Source organism: Papio anubis, chromosome 18, assembly GCF_008728515.1.
Source record: "Papio anubis isolate 15944 chromosome 18, Panubis1.0, whole genome shotgun sequence".
Taxonomy (NCBI): Eukaryota; Metazoa; Chordata; class Mammalia; order Primates; family Cercopithecidae; genus Papio; species Papio anubis.
This window is the reverse complement of record NC_044993.1, coordinates 8759114-8778234: the sequence shown is the minus strand read 5'-3', so window position 1 is coordinate 8778234 and position 19121 is coordinate 8759114. Positions and strand designations below refer to the sequence as shown.

General features: G+C 48.2%; 1 protein-coding gene across 2 annotated transcripts in view; it reads right to left on the bottom strand.

Moving 5' to 3' along the window:
- Window positions 1-18629, bottom strand: part of PKD1L2 (polycystin 1 like 2) — a 108162-nt gene extending 89533 nt beyond the window's left edge. For both annotated transcript variants that reach the window (XM_031658066.1, XM_031658068.1), the window contains exons 1-5: window positions 17128-18629; window positions 13370-13531; window positions 12182-12367; window positions 4288-4398; window positions 3289-3436 (exon numbers count right to left, since the gene is read on the bottom strand). In XM_031658066.1, coding sequence (XP_031513926.1) covers window positions 3289-3436; window positions 4288-4398; window positions 12182-12367; window positions 13370-13531; window positions 17128-17428 — 908 coding nt within the window. In that variant the 5' untranslated portion in view covers window positions 17429-18629. The remainder of the gene's footprint in view (window positions 1-3288; window positions 3437-4287; window positions 4399-12181; window positions 12368-13369; window positions 13532-17127) is intronic.
- Window positions 18630-19121: the final 492 nt, after the last annotated feature.

Below are 19121 nucleotides of genomic sequence, written 5' to 3'. Positions count from 1 at the left end.
CGGAGCTTGCAGTGAGCAAAGATGGTGCCACTGCACTCCAGCCTGGGTGACAGAGTGAAACTCCGTCTCAAAACAAAAACAAAAATAAAAAGAAAAGGTAATGTCTGAGATAGCTAGTGATTATGCTTCTGCAATCTACGACAAGTTTCTTTTTCTTTCTTTTTTTTTTTTTTTTTAAAGAGTCTTTCTCTTTTGCCTAGGCTGGAGAACAGTGGCACGATCTCGGCTCACTGCAACCGCTGCCTCCCAGGTTTCAGCGATTCTCCTCCATCAGCCTCCTGCATAGCTGGGAATACAGGCATGCACCACCATGTCCAGCTATTTTTTTTTTTTTTTTTTTTTTTTAGTAGAGATGGGATTTCACCATGTTGACTGGGCTGGTCTTGAACTCCTGACCCCAAGTGATCCACTCACCTTGGCCTCCCAAACTGCTGGGATTACAGGCATGAGCCACTGAAGCCGGCCAACAAGATATATTTTAGTCATCAAGAGGCAGATGTACTCTTGCACCCAAACTTTGATGTGATTTTATGTGGACTGAACCTGCACAACCCATACAGAAGTCGTGAACTGAAACACTGTTTTAGAGCAGTCTGGCAGAACCTCTTTGAAAGACTCCTCCTGGGCTGCAGTCCTCAGTCTATGGTCCTCAGTAAGACTTCTGAATAAAACTAACTTTATTTATAAAGCTTGATTTTTCTTTAGTTTTCTTTAGTTGACAGACCCCACCTACGTTAGACTGTCTAGCATCAACAGCTCTTCAGGACCCGGCTCCTGCTGAGTTTTTCAGCATCTTTCATTTTTCCACAGAGCCCTGAACTCCAGGCATGGCGAGGTGCTTGCAGTTATTTGAATATGCCACACGCTTTCGGGTCCGTGCTACTCTCTCTTCTCTAGATCCATTGCTCCTGCCTTATCATTCTGGTTCCCCCAGAGAGGACTTTAGCTCTAGGTCATTCTAAGGCTTGTGTTGTTTTGTGGATTATTGGTTTCCGGCAAATCTCTGCACTCCCAACATCAGCTGTGTGCAGAAGCTGCCGATTAATAACGGAAGAACAATGTCAATCCCTACATTTGCCAGTAGGTGGCGCTTAGCTAACCAACGCTGGATTCGCACAGATTTCACCACATGCAAATTGTTCTGTAAGTCCTATAATACAATTTCAGAGATGTGGAAAATTTTCCATGACAAACAGAGAAACAAAAAAGCCCTCCATGCAAACGAATATAAGGCAAGGTGAAAAGGAGCTTCTAACAGAGAAGTCTTCTGACTTCTATACAATGCAATTCTTCCCAGAAGCTCTTATTATTTATCTACAATGGATACGAATGGTTTGATTTTAAAATCTCACCTCTTAGACTACTGAGGAGTTAAGAAAAAGTAGGAGGCCGTACTAACACATAAGAGAAAAGCACAGTGATATTTACACCAAAAAAATGAGGCTTCTGTATATTCAAAAATCAAAATTCGTGCTATTTTCCATATCATAAACTGAGTTCTGTGGCTGCTAGTATTGATAAGAAGGCGTCAGACAGGCATTTCCCAGTGTTTATAAAAATGATTTTTAAAAGGTAGGTGATGACCAGGCGCAGTGGGTCATGCCTGTAATCCCAGCACTTTGAAAAGCCAAGGTGCATATCACTTGAGGTCAGGAGTTCAAGATCAGCCTGGACAACATGGCAAAATCCTGTCTCTACTAAAAATACAAAAATTAGCTGGGCGTGGTGGTATGTGCCTGTTGTCCTAGCTACTTGGGAGGCTGAGGCAGGAGAATCGCTTGAACCTGGGAGGCGGAGGTTGCAGTGAGCCGAGATCATGCCACTGCACTCCAGTCTGGGTGACAGAGTGAGACTCCACCCACCTCCCCCCCAAAAAAAGTGGGTGGGTAGTTTCAAGGTCCAATTGATCTTTAATGTAAAGGAAAATGGACTATTTTGGTGGGGCAGTGGTGGAGGGGGTGCCACCATCTTTGAAGAGAAAAAAAATGCCAGTGATTCTTGCTTAGAGCTAATGCCCAGAGAGATTGCAAATGTAAAACAGTGCTCATTGTGTTTTAGATTTTAATCGCACAAAAACTTCCAGAGAGTAATACAACAACCATCCATGGATTCTCCATCCAGACTTAACAAACTTTCACATTTGGTCCCATTTGCTTCTGTTCTAAGCCGCTATTTATCACTGAAAAGTCCTATGTAGCTGTGAGTCATAGTGGGGCTGCATGTAGGCAATTTTGACTTATGCTAAATTCAAGTTGTACAAGATTTAGGGACTGAAAGACTGTGTAACTTACAGTCTGTTGTTTTCTTTATAAACTCGTAGCAATCAGGAAGAAACCCACAGAACAATGGCATAGGTATTTGTATCACCCAGACATTTGCCCCCAAAGCATCACTGTGTATGGTTTCTCATTTGACACCACAAAACATTCAAGGCAGCCACGAACATAAATGTGACAGGGGGCTGGGTGCGGTGGCTCACACCTGTACTATCAGCACTTTGGGAGGCCAAGGCAGGTAGATCACCTGTGGTTAGAGGTTCGAGACCAACCTAGCCAACATGGTGAAAACCCTGTCCCTACTAAAACTACAAATATTAGCCAGGCATGGTGGCACATGCTTGTAGTTCTAGCTACTTGGGAGGCTGAGGCAGGAGAATCGCTTGAACCCGGGAGGTGGAGGTTGCAGTGAGCCGATATTGAGCCACTGCACTCCAGCCTGGCAATGGAGCAAGACCCTGTCTCAAAAAAAAAAAAAAAAGAAAAAAAAGAAAAGAAAATCTATGAGGTAGAGTGATTGCAAAAGGAGCAGCAACACTTCCTCCCATCCCTGTATGGCAGCGCCTTGCAGTGCGGCTCCAGCTCCTTCTATCAGGTGGGGTCTACTCCTCCACCACTTCAATCTGGTCTTGGCCATGGAACATGTTTTGGCCAACGGTATCTTAGAAAATGTAACACAAGCAGAGATTTGAAAAAACATTTGCGCATCAGGCTCTGCTGCTAGGAACACTTTGCCACCGTGTGAATGAGCCCAGGCTAACCTGTTGGGTGATGAACAGCACATGCTTCTAGCTGACATCCGGCTGACCAGTAGGCATGTGAGTGAGTGAGGTCTTCCTAGACAGCCCACCCCAGCCGACTCCACTCAGACAAGAAAAGCCACCCAGCTCTCCAAAGAACCGTAAGAAATGGTAACTATTGTTTTAAGCCACCAAGTTTTGGGTTGGTTTGTTATGAGGCAAAAAACTGATGATACATACAACCTGCCTCAAGGCTCAGAGATTTCTCTTACCTTGGCGGGTTGTAGGGATCGAAAATGTGGCCGTCTCCTGTACTAATTATACAGGACAGGTTTCCTATGTAGGGTGAGAGAAGCCACATCAGGGAGATGGTGACATTGTCAAAGATGAAACTCTCACTGGACACCATCAGCTGCAGAGCTGTGGATTAAAACACAAAATGCTGCATGCCCTTGTGAAGCACAATTGCACATTTCTGTTTACAACTGACTCTCTTCTGGCTACCTGTCCAGTATTTTTATGTGGGTCTTTTTTTTTTTTTTTTTTTTCTCACAGGGTGTTGCTCTTTCACCCAGGCTGGAGTGCAGTGGTGCAGTCATGGCTCACTGCAGCCTCGATCTCCCCAGGCTCAGATGATCCTCCCACCTCAGTAGAGACTGAGTAGCTGGGACAAAGGCATGTACTACTACACCTGCTAATTTTTATTTTTATTTTTTGAGACAGGGTTTCACTCTGTCACCCAGGCTGGAGGGCAGTAGCGTGATCTCTGCTCACTGCAACCTCTGCCTTGTAGGTTCAAGCATTTCTCCCACCTCAGCCTCCCAAGTAGCTGAGACTACAGATGTATGCCACTACGGCTGGCTAAATTTTGTATTTTTTTGGTAGAGACAGGGTTTCACCATGTCGGCCACTGGTTTCGAACTGCTGACTTCAAGTGATCCACCCCACTCAGCCTCCCAAAGTGCTGGGATTACAGGCGTGAGCCACCACACCCAGCCTAATTTTTATATTTTTTGTGGAGACGGGGTTTCTCCGTATTGCCCAGGCTGGTCTCCAACTCCTGGGCTCAGACTATCCTCCTGCCTCCCAAAGTGCTGGGATTACAGGTGTAAGCCACCGTGCCCAGCCAAGGGGAGCAATTTTGAATGAGGGAGTCTCTTAGAACACAGAGATGAGCCCACGTGGGTGGCTGCTGTCTCTGTTTTCAGGGGAAGCTGGACATGCCGTGAAATAGAGGGAAATTTCTATGCTTAAGCAAGTTGGGGACTCACCTTCCCAGCACTGGTACTGCACCCATAGGTAGCTGCCCTGAGTCGGACACAGGTTTCCAAAGTAGGTCTCATCTGCTGTCACCTGGCATGCCTGTAGCCCCTGGCACTGGCCTAGGAAGCACCCACATCCCAGCGGAAGCAGGAATGGAGTGCAAGACAAAAGAGGATACACTCAGCAGAGCTGCACAGAGATGCATGGCCTCTCATCCACTCATTCGTTTACCCACCATCCGCCCAACAAATAGCTTTTGATACCTCCTGAAGACCAGCACTGGGCTAGGTACTCAGGGGACAGAGAAGTAGGATTTCTGTCCTCAAGTAGTTCAGAGTCTAGCATCCTGGTCTCAAACTTCAGCTTGCGCCAGATCCCCCTGTGGGTCCTGTGAAGACACCTCATTCCAGACCTCACCCTCAGCGATTCTGATTCAGTAGGTACGGAGTACAGCTGGAGAATATGCATTTCGAACCAGCTCCTATAGGATGCTGATCCTGACACTGCTAGCCCAGGGACCCCATGTGGAGAACCACTGGTCCAGTAGCATCTAGTCAGATGGCCCCAAATAGAAATCCACACCCAGAGAACCAGCAGAGGGGGCAAAGTTAGGAATCCTGTGCCCATCAGGGTGCCATGTGCCCACAGAAGAAGGAGCAGGGACAGCCCATTCCAGAAACTTCAGGGTCGTCCAGCACCTCTCCCTCCTGCCCAGCGAGATGTGTTAGATGCCTGCGGGGAAGCCTGGGAGAAAGAAGCAGGTCCAGAACACCCACCTGTGCTTTTCCCAGTTACCCGCTAGGTCCCACTTCTTCCGGGCAGTTGGCCCTGGGCCCACAGAGCCACCCTCTCACCCTGCCCTGCTTGTGTCACAGGGACCTACACTTTCCAAACTCCCTTGGCCACTGGCTCCCAGGGAGGCTTGGCCGATGGCCAGTACTGGGGAAAGACTGGAGGGTGGCGTATTCATTTCCAATCACTGTTGTAACAACTTACCACTGACTTAACGACTTAAAACAACATAGATTTGGCTGGGAGTGGTGGCTCACACCTATAATCCTAGCACTTTGGGAGGCCGAGGTGGGTGGCTCACCTGAGGTCAGGAGTTTGAGACCAGCCTGGCCAAAGTGGCAAAACCCCGTCTCTACTAAAAATACAAAAATTAACCGGGTGTGGTGGCACATGCCTGTAATCCCAGCCACTCAGGAGGCTGAGGCAGGAGAAGAGCTTGAGCCTGGGAGGTGAAGGTTGCAGTGAGCAGAGATCACGCCATTGCACCCCATCCTGGGCTTCAGAACGAGACTCTGTCTCAAAACAAAACAAAACAAAAAACATGGATTTTTGGCCAGGTGTGGTGGCTCATGCCTGGAATCCCAGAACTTTGGGAGGTTGAGTCAGGTGGATCACTTGAGGTCAGAAGTTCGAGGCCAGCCTAACCAAAATGAGGAAACTCCATCTCTACCAAAAATAACAAAAATTAGCCGGGAGTGGTGATGGGCGCCTGTAGTCCCAGCTACTTAGGAGGCTGAGGCAGGAGAATCACTTGAACCAGGGAGGTGGAAGTTGCAGTAAGCTGAGATTGCACCACTGCACCACAGCCTGGGCACCAGAGCGAGACTTTGTCTCAAAAATAAAATAAATAAAAATAAATAAAACAGCACAGATTTTTTACATCTCACAATTCTGTGTGGAGGTCAGAAGTCTGGGTGGGCTCAGCAGGCCTCTGCTCATATCACAGGGCTGACACCAAGGTGTCAGGGCTGTGTTTCTGTGTTTCTCTCTCTTTCTTCTCTTTCTCTTTCTTCCTTTCTTTCTTCCTTCCTTCCTTCCTTCTTTTTCTTTCCTTCCTTCCTTCTTTCTCTTTCCTTCCTTCCTTCCTTTTTTTTTTTTTTTGATGGAGTTTCACTCTTGTTGCCCAGGCTGGAGTGTAGTGGTGCGATCTCGGCTCACTGCAATCTCTGCCTGCCAGGTTCAAGTAATTCTTCTGCCTCAGCCTACTGAGTAGCTGGGATTACAGGGATGTGCCACCACATCTGGCTAATTTTGTATGTTTAGTAGAGATGGGGTTTCTGCGTGTTGGTCAGCCTGGTCTCGAACTCCTGACCTCAGGTGATCCACCTGCCTCGGCCTCCCAAAGTGCTGAGATTACAGGTGTGAGCCACTGCTCCTGGCCTTTTTTTTTTTTTTGAGAGAGAGTCTCACCATGTCACCCAGGCTGGAGTACAGTCGTGAAATCTTGGCTCACTGCAACCTCTCCCTCTTGGATTCAAGTGATTCTCCTGCCTCAGCCTCCCAAGTAGCTGGGACTACAGGTGCGCACCATCACACCCGGCTAATTTCTGTATTTTTAGTAGAGACAGAGTTTCACCATGTTGGCCAGGCTGGTGTGGAACTTCTGACCTCAGGTGATCCACCCACCTCAGTCTCCCAAAGTGCTGGGATTACAGGCGTGAGCCACCATGCCCAGCTGGCTGTGTTTCTTTCTGGAGGCTCTAGGGAAGGATCTGCTGCCAATCTCATTCTTGTTGGCAGAATTCAGCCCTTAATTCCTAGAGGCCTCTCTTCTGTCCTTCCATGTGACCACTGCATCTCAGAGCCAGCAACAGGGCATCAAACCTGTCAAACACTTGGAATCTCTCTGACTTCTCCTTTTCCCATATCTATCTTCTGCTTCTAGCCAGAGAAAATTCTCTGCTTTTAAGGGCTCATGTGTTTAAACTGTGCACAGTTGCATATTCCAGCATAATCTTTGTATCCTAAAACCAACTGATTAGCAACCATAATTATATGTGCAAAGTATCTTTTGTCACAGACGTTAACATAGCCGCAGGCATGGTGTCTCGTCATACCCACAGCTCCATGGATTAGGATGAGAAATCATGAGGGCCATAATTCTGCCTATGCCAGACAGAAAGAGGTTGGAAGCCAGTGCACTTCTCATCCTGCCTCTCACAGCAGCTCCCCTGTAGCTCCAGCTCCCTCTGGACGGGCCCTCTGCACACGGTCCTATCTCCTACCGGCAAGCTCTGCCATGGCTCTAGTATCTACTGGATGATCCTGACTTGCGATTTTGGTAAAAACATCCCTTCCAGTTATCCTGCCAGACTTTAGGGGTGGCAGCAGCTTTCCATGGCTGCTAATTTCAGGTCTGCAGCAGTATCCTTTGTTTGGCTCCTCAGCACGTTCATGACTTGGGAAACCAATTCCCTGCATTAAATTCCTTCTATTGAAAGACCTAGTTGGATGCACCCCTCAATTTGAGTTATTCCCATTATGTGTATCCACAGCACTAAACTATAACCTCCAAAAGAGTAGGAGGGTTTATTTTCTTCTTGTTTTATTTGTTTGCTTGTTTTTTGTTTTTTGAGAAAGGGTCTCACTGTGTTGCCCAGGCTGGAGTGCAGTGGCATGATCTTGGCTCACTGCAACCTCTGCCTCTGGGTTCAAGCAATTCTCCTGCCTCAGCCTCCCAAGTAGCAGGGATTACAGGCACATGCCACCATACCTGGCTAATTTTTGTATTTTTGGTAGAGACGGAGTTTCACCATGTTGGCCAGGCTGGTCTCAAACACCTGATATCACGTGATCTGCCCCCCTCGGCCTCCCAAAACGCCGGGATTACAGGCGTGAGCCACCGTGCCCAGCCTCTTTGTTTTTTTAAGCATCCCTTCTCCCCTGCCCCTGGCAGTTCCCCCAGTGGAAGCTCCAATTAACAGGCAGCTGTCAGCATTTAACTAGATTCAGACCCCATACCCCAGGATTCTGATTCAGTCGGTATGGGGTGCAGCTGGACAGTGTGCGGGGTCTAACAAGCTACCAGGGGATGCTGAGCCCACTACTGCTGGCCCAGAGCCAGCTGGAACAGAGCATGCAGGAATGTCCACTCCACTTGCAGAGTGTGTACAAGGTGCTACACTGTTCCCCCAGGTTCTCCTGACCCTCACAGGAGCCCCATGAAACAGATTCTGCAACTTGCCTGGATCACCCAGGCAGCAGGGGCTGAGCTGGGATTTGAACCCCAACTTGCCACCCTCTTGCCATGTACCCCGCTGCCCACATCCCAGGGGGTTCTGCCCCATCCTTGGACTTGATCTAAGCATTCTGCAGCAGGGGACACCTTCCAGCTCACAAAATATTCAATATCCCCTTGGAATGGGTAAACTGCCTTAAGACGCAGAGGCCACGTCCCTGCTGAGGTTTTTTTCTAACACTGTTGTTATCCAGCGAGACCATCCTGGGCTCTCTCTCCACCATCATCGTTCATACTGCAGTCCACACCTGAGCCTGCCACCTCATGTCCTCACCACCTTGTCCCCCAGCCTTTCTCCTGGCTGGATTCTGCACTTTCTTCACAGCCAGGCTCCTGACGCTGCCCCCGTAAAGCTTTCCTGAGCCCCACCTCCACCCCGTGATCCAGGGAACCCCTGTGATCAAACGGGAACACAAGCCACCACCACATCTCTGTTCTCAGATTAAATAGACTCAAAGAGAGGTCTAATTCCAGAACCTGAGGACAGAGTTTTTTCTATGACTCTTCGTAGCCACATAAAATCCACTTAAAAAAAAAAAAAAAACAGTAAACTAAATCTGATCTAATTCCAGGATTTAACACACCTTGCAGACAAACTTTAAAACCCCTTCAGGTTCCCAGATACCTTGCGGCTCAGAATGTGGCCCAAAGACACTTGGGATCCTAAGTGGCATCACTTGGGAGCGAGTTTGAAATTAACTGGGAGGTTTCTAAAATTTTTTGGCTCACTGCTACATCTCCAGCACATAGAACAGTACCTGGCACATAGTAGGTACAAAGTAAGTTTGGCATGACTAAATAGATAGTGTTTTCTCTTCTGGGTTGCAGCATTTATCACAGCATTAGTTAATTGCCTGTGTATTACTGTCTCCCCACTGCGCTGCAAGCTCTTTGAAAAACAGAGTTTGGGTCATGTACAGTGGCTCATGCCTGTATTTCCAGCACTTTGGGAAGCCAAGGTGGGCGGATCACTGGAGGCCAGCAGTTAGAGCCAAGCCTGGGCAACATGGTGAAACCCTGTCTCTACAAAAAATACAAAAATTAGCTGGGTGTGGTGGTGCTCACCTATAATTCCAGCTACTTGGGAGGCTGAGGCAGGAGAATCACTCGAGCCCGGGAGACAGAGGTTGCAGTGAGCCAAGACTGTGCCACTGCACTCCAGCCTGGGGAACAGAGCAAGACTCTGTCTCAAAAAAGAAAAAACAAGTATTTATTGGCTAACTGAATGAATGAGGGACCACGGTGCTTAGATACAGACCCCGTGGAATCCTCCCTGTGCTCCTCCTCCAACTCCTACAACAGGGTACAGGGCTCCCCTCTAACGTGCTCTCTGAGCTGTGGGTGCCACATTTCAGGAACCTGCAGCTGAGCCTTTGAGGAAATAGCCCACCAAGCCCCAGCAGTGCCTTGGTGAGGGAGGTACATCCATCCTCCTGTCTGGGGCCCTTTCTCCCTGCAGGGGCCACAGCCTCAGGAACGCTGGAGTAAGAAGAGTCAGTGAAAACCAGCCAGCCGATTTTTAGCATTTCCCTTCCCCATGCCTGCTGCAAAAGGCATGAGGACAGAGGAGCCATTCTCATTTCCCCCAGGCAGGAGGAAGTTCTGGGAGTACTGGCGTCCCTCCCTGAATCTTCAGAGTGTCTTTGGGCAGAAGCAGAGGTTCAGAGGAGACTGCCAAGAGGCACAACTGGGAAGGCTGACTCCCAGGACGGGCTTGCAGCCTGGCCACAGGGGGCTGTGTCCTCACTTAGCCAAGAAGCAGCAGACCACCTGCCTTCCTGGACCCTCCAGCGGGGAGAGTGCTGACTGCAGCAGAAAGAAGAGGGTTCCCAGATATCCTGGACCAGGGAGGCCTCTGAGGAGTTTTCACCTCCCGGCAGGGTGCAAGAAACCCCCATCATCCCGGAAATTGAATCCTGGTCACTGGGTGAGCAGCTCAGAAGGAGATTTAATCCGATTTCGAAAAACAAAGCCCTAGAGTAACTCTCCCATGTGAACGAGAGACAAAGCCCTAGAGTAACTCTCCCATGTGAACGAGAGACAAAGCCCTAGAGTAACTCTCCCATGTGAACGAGAGACACCATCCATCAGGAGCTCGGCTTCAGCGTCATTCACAGTCACAAAGATTAAGAACCAGCCTTTCTCAACAGGAGAAGAGACAAATGACGGCACAGTTACACAATCGATGAAACAAATAAAGCAGCACGACATGTATCAAGATGGATAATACATCTCAAAAACATGATGTTGAGCAAAACACAAGCACCAAAACGAAAAGAAAAACGCATTCTGTAGAATGACACACAATATGATATAATTTACATAAACGTTAAGACCCTGCAAATATGGTACCGTTTATATAAACATTAAAACCCTGCAAAGCGGCCGGGCACAGCGGCTCACACTTGTAATCCCAGGGAGGCTGAGGTGGGCGGATCACCTGAGGTCAGGAGTTTGAGACCAGCCCGGCAAACATGGTGAAACGCCGTCTCTACTAAAAATATAAAAAATTAACTGGGTGTGGTGGCGCACGCCTGTAGTCCCAGCTACTTGGGAGGCTGAGGCACAAGAATCGCTTGAACCCAGGAGGCAGAGGTGGCAGTGAGAAGAAATTGTGCCACTGAATACCAGCCTGGGTGACAAAGCGAGATTCTGTCTCTAAATAAATAAATAAATAAATAAGTTTTTAAAAAAGCCCTGCAAAAGCAACACTCTGTAGTGTTTAGGAATACGTGCATAGAAGGTGGAAATAAAGTAGGCGTAGTGGCTTACGCCCGTAATCCCAGCATTTTGGGAGGCCAGGGCAGGCAGATTGCCTAAGCTCAGGAGTTCGAGATCAGCCTGGTCAACACGGTGAAACCCCATCTCTATTAAGAATACAAAAATTAGCCGGGAGTGGTGGCACACGCCTGTAATCCCAGCTACTCGGGAGGCTGAGGCAGGAGAATCGCTTGAACCCAGGAAGCAGAGATTGCAGTGAGCTAAGATTGGGCCACAGCACTCTAGCCTGGGCAAGAGAGAGAGACTCTGTCTCAAAAAAAGAAAGAAAATAGAGAAGCACGAAGCATGCATGTGATTAAGAAACACTGAATTCGTAACAGGAACAGGACTGTGGAGGGATCCACAGAAGTCTCCTAGTGTTGTATTCATTTTTCCTTTTCTTTTTTTTTGAGACAGAGTCTGGCTCCATCACCCAGGCTGGAGTGTGATGGCCTGATCTCGGCTCACTGAAACTTCCGCCTCCAGGGCTCAAGTAATTCTCCTGCCTCAGCCTCCCAAATACCTGGGATTACAGGCGTGTGCCACCAGCCTGGCTAATTTTTGTATATTCAGTAGAGATGGGGGTTTCACCATGTTGGCCAGGCTGGTCTTGAACTCCCGACCTCAGGTGATCCACCCGCCTCGGCCTCCCAAAGTGCTGAGATTACAGGTGTGAGCCACCATGCCCAACTGTATTCATTTTTCTAATGAGGGATTCTTAAGCAAATGCGGCATGGTGTTCAGATCTGATAAAGGTGGGTAGCAGATTTGTGGGAGTTCATTACAGTATTTTCTATTCTTGTCTATACGTTTGGAGTATTTCAAAAATTTAAAAATTAAGTTAAAAAAGTGGTGTTTCCTGCACCCAGCAGGGATTGAGGCACATCGTGCCCACCAGATCCATGACAGGGTTTGAAGTCGGGGTGGGTGGGCCACAGCCCTCTGCTTCCCTGCTCCGTGCCATGGGCAGGGACTGGCCAGTTTTCCCACATGTTGGAGGCCCACGGTCAGAGATGAAGATTATCAGAGGCTTCTGGAACCCTTTGCTGAGCACAGAATACCAGCAACTGCCCTCTGCTGGCAACCAGAGCTGCAGAGCCCTTGGGCCCTACCTGCCACCTCATCCTTGACATTGGCCCAGCTGCATCCCTGCTCCAGATCTGAGGGATGCCCGGCATCCTGGGTGCAGAAATAGGGGTTCTGGCGTCCATAGACGGCATCCTGGACCTGGATGACCTGCCCCGAGCCGCAGTGTATGGTGGCATTGAGTCCCTTGCAGGCCAGGCTCTGGCCAAGTCCTGTGGCAAAGGGAAGGCAAGACATTAGGGGGGCTCACGGTTACAGACAGGCAAGTGCTGGGTCACGGGAAGGGGACAGTCCCGAGGGTTAGGCTGAGATGCAAGAACTCAGGAGCTGTTTGGCAGGGGTAAGAAACAGAATATGGTCGTTGGCAGCATTGTGCTGAGCCAGGTTCCCTGGGATCAGATCCAGCCCAGCCACACACTGCTGTGTGACCTTCAGCAAGTTAGTTAGCTTCTCTGTGCCCCCACTGTAATACTATAAACCTCATGCAAGCCAGGCTCCGTGGCTCACCACTGTAATCTTGGCACTTTAGGAGGCCAAGACAGGCAGATCACTTGAGGTCTAAAATAATACAAAAATTATCCAGGGGCGGTGGCTCGCAATGTAATCCCAGCTACTCGGGAGGTTGAGGCAGGAGAATCACTTGAACCCAGGAGGCGGAGGTTGCAGTGAGCCAAGATCACACCACTGCACTCCAGCCTGGGTGACAGAGCAAGACTCCATCTCAAAAAAAAAAAAAAAGAGAGCGGGAAAGACAGAAACAGAGACGTGACAGGTAGGCAGGCAGGAAGGCAGGCAGGTGGATGGGGAGACGGCAGGGATGGGCGACGGAGCATCATGTGGCCAGAGAGAGATGCATAGAGACAGGGAGAGAAAGCTGCAGACAGAGGTGAGCTCAGAAAAAACACATACAGGTCAGCACTTCAGCAGGGAGACAGAGACAGACACCGGCAGGCCCTGAAGAGCCAGAGGGAGACGGAGAGAACACAGAGGCAGGAAGAAAGTCAGAGACCAAGGGAGAGAAACAGAAAGAGTTGGGGAAAAAGAGAAGGGGAAGAAAGACCCAGAGAAAACTGAGACAGAGGAGGGGGCAAGAGAAAGAGAGAGTCAGAGAGATGGAGGCAGAAACAGGAGGGATAGGGGAGCCTTGAGAGAGGCCCGCAGGCGGGCAGGGAGACAGGGTAGGAGGTGGGGACTCCGGGGCGGGGGCCACTCACGGAACTCGCACACGAAGGCGAAGGTCTGGGCGCAGTCCGAGGCCACCCACTCGGAGGAAGGGCCTCTCCCGATGTGGCCGCAGGTGTCAGGGGCAGCGGTGGCCTGCCCCCCGCGCCAGTTGCTGTAGGTCACATTGGAGGTGTCCAACCAAATCCCCGGTCCTGGAAGGACAACACAACCACCAGGCCTCAGCAACTGTCTTCAAATTCCATTTATACAAATGCAGGGCTCACCCCTGCTCTGCCGCTGGTGTGCAGCAGGTCAGCAGTTAATGTTGATGGACTGAAGATCTCTCTCCAGGAGCAGTAAAAGTCTCTTCCTCACTGTCATCTTCAAACACTCAATAGAAGAACTGGAACACCAAATTGGAGAGCTTGCAGAAGGTGTTTTGATTAAATAAATGAGGCTGCTAGCTCTGTCTAACCATAATTGATAATTTATTTATTTTGAGATGGGGTCTTGCTCTGTCACCCAGGTTGGAGCACAGTGGTGCATTTCAGCTCACTGCAACCTCTGCCTCCCAGGCTCAAGTGATCCTCCCAACTTAGCCTCCTGAGTAGCTGAGACCACAGGTGCAAGCCACTATGACTGGCTGATTTTTTTGTATTTCTGGTAGAGACAGGGATTTTGCCATGTTTCCCAGGCTGGCCTCCAGCTCCTAAGCTCAAACTCCATCCGCCTCGGCCTCCCAAAGTTCTGGGATTACAGGCATGAGCCACCGCACCTGGCCCTGACCACAGTCTAAGGGAGAGCCAGGGGCCAGGCCCGGTAGCTCACGCCTGTGATCCTAACATGCCAGAGGTGGGAGGATCACTTGCACCCAGGAGTTTAAGACCAGCCTGGGCAACCTAGAGAGACCTTGTCTCTACAAAAAAAAAAAAAAAAAAAAAAAATTTTAGTCACGCATGGTGCCTGTGGTCCTAGCTACTCGGGAGGCTGAGTTGGGAGGATTGCTTGAGCTGAGGTTGGGGCTACAGTGAGCCATGACCATGCCCCTATACTCCAGCCTGGGAGACAGAGCAAGACCCTGTCTCAAAATAATAATAATAATACAGTTCAGAAGTGGGCCATGGGATGTTTTAACATATCATCTTCTTCATAATCCAAGTATACCTGGGCAGTGCTGAGTTAAAACATAAGCAGTTATTGTTACTTTGGGCCTCTTCAGATCCTTGAAAATACTGATGTAACTCTTGAAGAGGAGTGTGTGTGTGTGTGTGTGTGTGTGTAAAACAGAACCATGTTGAGGACACCAGAGAGCTAGAAAACACTAAATATAAAAATTTACTGTGGTTGGGCGTGGAGGCTCATACCTGGAATCCCAGCACTTTGGGAGGCCAAGGTGGATGGATCACTTGAAGCCAGGAGTTCAAGACCAGCCTGGTCAACATGGTAAAACCCTGTCTCTATTAAAAGTACAAAAATTAGCCGTAATTCCAGCTACTAGGGAGTCTGAGGCAGGGGAATCGCTTGAACCTGGGAGGCAGAGGTTCAGTGAGCCAAGATGGTGCCACTGCACTCCAGCCTGGGAAACAGAGTGAGACTCTGTCTCAAAAAACAAAAATTTATTATGGGTACTCAAAAATATAATTATTAATTTATTGAAAGAAATTCATGCAAATGAAATGGTTTTTAAAAATCCAAATGGTACAAAGGGTATAAAATGAAAGTATCTTCCCACTCTAGCCTATGGGCTTCTCCATCATTGTTATGTTTCTCATAAATGGTTCCAGGCTGAACTGAATTGTATCCACACATCAGCATTTACGAGTGCCTGAAATCTATTTACACAAATGCCATCTGATTGCACACAGTGTCTGACCCTTGTTTCTTAAACAACATTAAGTATTGGAGGTTGTTACCTATCAGCCTAGTTAGAACTACATTTTCTGCAATAACCACACAGTATCCCTGGAGAGGTTTTAATAGGCACAGCTCCTCTAGCTGGATGTGAATGGATGTTGAATACACAGAACTCGGCAACTGTTGCATCTACACCTCAAGAAACCATTCAGGAGACACTGCCTGCAGGGGCGTCTTAAGAATTCAAATCCCCTTGGCTGTGGGTTTTCTTAAATGAGCTTCCCAGTGGCTCATTTATTAAAACACTTCCATCCACTCTGGCGTTGTTCTGTGGCTGTTCAGCACGTACCATGTCACATTTCTCAAACCCAGTAGCTTATACAGGGGCAAAGAGAACCTCTGGGTACCAAGGTGCCCAGTAGGAAAGTCAGGCTTAGCATTGCTCTGACTGGTAGAGACCCCACTTGCACCACCAGCTGTGTCATACTGAGCACATCTTTTCTCTCCAGACTTCATTTTCCTCCTCCGTGAAAGGAGTGCAGCTACGCTTACCTTGTGGGGTCCATGTGAGCATGTGAGGCTTGAATGCAAATATTTTCTCATCCATTCTCTCTCTCTTTCTTTCTTTTGAGACAGCGTCTCGCTGTGTTTTCCAGGCTGGAATGCAATGGCACACTCTTGGCTCACTGGAACCTTTGTCTCCTGGGTTCAAGGGATTCTCCTGCCTCAGCCTCCTGAGTAGCTGGGATCACAAGTGTGTGCTACCACGCCCAGCTAATTTTTGTATGTTTAGTAGAGATGAGGTTTCACCATGTTGGCCAGTCTGGTCTCGAACTCCTGACCTCAAGTGATCCACCTGCCTCGGCCTCCCAAAGTGCTGGGATTACAGGTGTGAGCCACCGCGCCCAGCCTCCTTTTCCATTCTCAATTGTGTCTAGATACTGGGAAAACAAAAATGTCCAGAGTATGGTTCTTTCTTTGAAGGGCCGATGGTATAGGCGGGAGACAGACAACTAAGCCATTTAAGCCACACCAAAAGCACTGCCTTGGAATTGTGAACAGGGCTCTGCAGGTTCATAGAGAATGACTCACCTGACTGCACTGGGTGGGGGAAGGAGCCTTCAGAGAATAAAGGAGGACAAAGACTTTCAGGACCATTAAAATTAGACTGTTAATGGAACTATGCTAAGCACTTGGTCTGCTTTAGTCTCACAGAAAGTGAGGAAAGACAGGTGGGACACTAAAAAATAGCTTAGTCATTATTTTCTGAGACTCAGTTTTCTCATCTGTAAAATGGGGACATAAGGCCAGGCGCAGTGGCTCCCACCTGTAATCCCAGCACTTTGGGAGGCTGAGGCAGGTGGATCACAAGCTCAGGAGATCGAGACCATCCTGGCTAACATGGTGAAACCCTTTCTCTATTAAAAATATACAAAATTAGCCAAGCACAGTGGCATGCGCCTGTAATCCCAGATACTTGGGAGGCTGAAGCAGAAGAATCACTTGAATCTGGGAGGCGGAGGTTGCAGTGAGCCGAGATTGCGCCACTGCACTCCAGCCTGGGAGACAGAGAGAGACTCTGTCAAAAAAAAAAAAAAATAGAGACATAATAATTTTTCTCATTGTGATTGTAAGAATTCAACATGATAGTGACCATGAAGCACTCAGGATAGTGCCTGGCACTATTCTAGCAAGAACCAAAGCAGTCAGAGTATTATTATTAGGAACAGGCAAAGAAGTGAGCATTTGTAGAGCGTCAGTGATGTACCAGATTCTGTGCTAGGCAGCATTAGACATGAATTATTTTATTTAATCCACAACACAACCAAAGGCAAGGGTATCCATACCATAAGAATTGGACATATTAATTTGTTCCATGTTGCTTTAGGTGAGAAGTGATGGCAAGAATTGCAAGCACAAGTTTCTCATAAAACACAGCGATCACGGCACCTACCTTCCATGGTTCCATTCCGTGCCAAGTTCCACATGAGTCCAATCCACCATTCCCTGTCCTGGGAGATGTGCTTCTGCAGAAACCGCTGGGTGTCTTCATCCTGAATGAAGACCAAATGGCCTCCTTGCCCCTCGCACCAGCTCTGGGCATCATGGAAGGTGCGTCCAATTGGCACAAATTCATAGCAAGCATCTCTGAAGGCCACCTGGCTCTTAGAGCAAAAGCTGCCCTCCTCTGGCTTAGCAGTCGTGGCCCTAAGCCTCAGAGCAAGCACCAGGAGTACCAAGCCCACTGCACTCATGCTTGAACCACTGCTGGGGCCTCTGGATGGAGCTCACTCCTGGGACTTTCATATGCGCGTGCCCTCACATCCACCCATCATCCATCTTCCCTTCTGTCTGTGCATCAAATAACGGCAGCTACCTTTTGTTGAAGAAACAAAAGGCTCAGCTTGACAGTGTCTACAGTTTTGCGTCACCCAGCTCTTTGTTCAATGCCTGCTCCAATGCCTATTAATTTGTCAAATGGTCTTCTCAGGAAAGATAAAGTTGCTATATCACCTGTCTGCTTATCTTTCAGTCAACTGTTAGCGGTGGATAAAAAGTCCTTGCTATTGGTTTTATGTCATTACCCTGAGGGCTGTATGTTTCATGCAAAGCCATCAGCATGTGGAAAGTGTGTGATAAAAGAAAAATGGCAGGAAGGTTAGAGAATGGCAGGAAGGCAGGAAGATGGTAAAGAAACCAAGTTGCTTTTATATCCAAGCCCATTGTGCCGAGTGGCAGCTGTGCCCAAATGATACCCATTCTCTCCCCAGCATGGCTGAAATCCTAATGGATATCTGGTCCCCTCCCTGATTCATCCCACTATTCATCACGCATGCCTTCTGGAGAATAAAAATCCCCTAAAAAATTTATTGGATGTCATCATGAAAATCAGCTTTCACTCAAAGCTCAGAACTGACCATCCTTATCCACTATTTACACCCTCCTGTGGGTTTCCACAGATCAAGTTCAAATTTCTTAACTTTGTATACAAGGCTTAGTGTGGTCTGGCCTCCGACAGTATTTCCAAACACATCCCCCCAAATGTGGGGAAACAGGCTTTCTCTCTGCTTGCTGATGGTAAATTGGTACCATCTCTATTGTGGGCAATGTGATAATATCCGTAAAAAATTTAAAAGCACAAACTCTATAATGTAGCAGTTGCACATCTAGGAATTATACCAACAGGTAAATTCATACATGTGTGAAATGTCATATGAATAAGGTTATTCTTGGCAGAATTTGATAAAAAGGAAAAATTGGAAACAATCTAGATGTCCATTGATAGGAAATGGGTTCACAAAACATGGTCTATCATATATAACCATTTTCAAAATGAGCAAATTCTTCCTCTACAAATTTGGAAGGACCCCTAAGATTTTTGTTTGTTTGTTTTGAGACAGAAATCTCGCTCTGTTGCCCAGGCTGGAGTACAATAGTGCAATCTCGGCTCACTGCAACCTCTGCCTCCTGGGTTCAAGCAATTCTCGTGCCTCAGCCTCCCGGGTAGCTGAGACGACAGATGCGCACCACCACGCCCTGCTAATTTTTTGTATTTTAGTAGAGATGGGGTTTCACCAAGTTGCCCAGGATGGCCTTGAACTCCTGAACTAAGGTAATCCACCCACCTCGGCCTCCCAAAGTGCTAGGATTACAGGCGTGAGCCACTGCACCTGGAGAGATTTTTGTTAATATTAAAAGCAAAGTATGAGATATTGTATATAGTTCAATCCCATTTGCATGAAAACATATCTAAAATTTATTTGTATGTGTATAATGTAGCTCATAAAAATCATATAAGAGGCTGGGCGCAGTGGCTCACGCCTGCGATCCCAGCACTTTGGGAGGCCGAGGCGGATGGATCACTTGAGCTCAGGAGTTCAAAACCAGCCTGGCCAACATGGTGAAAACTGGTCTCTACTCAAAACACAAAAAATTAGTTGGGCATGG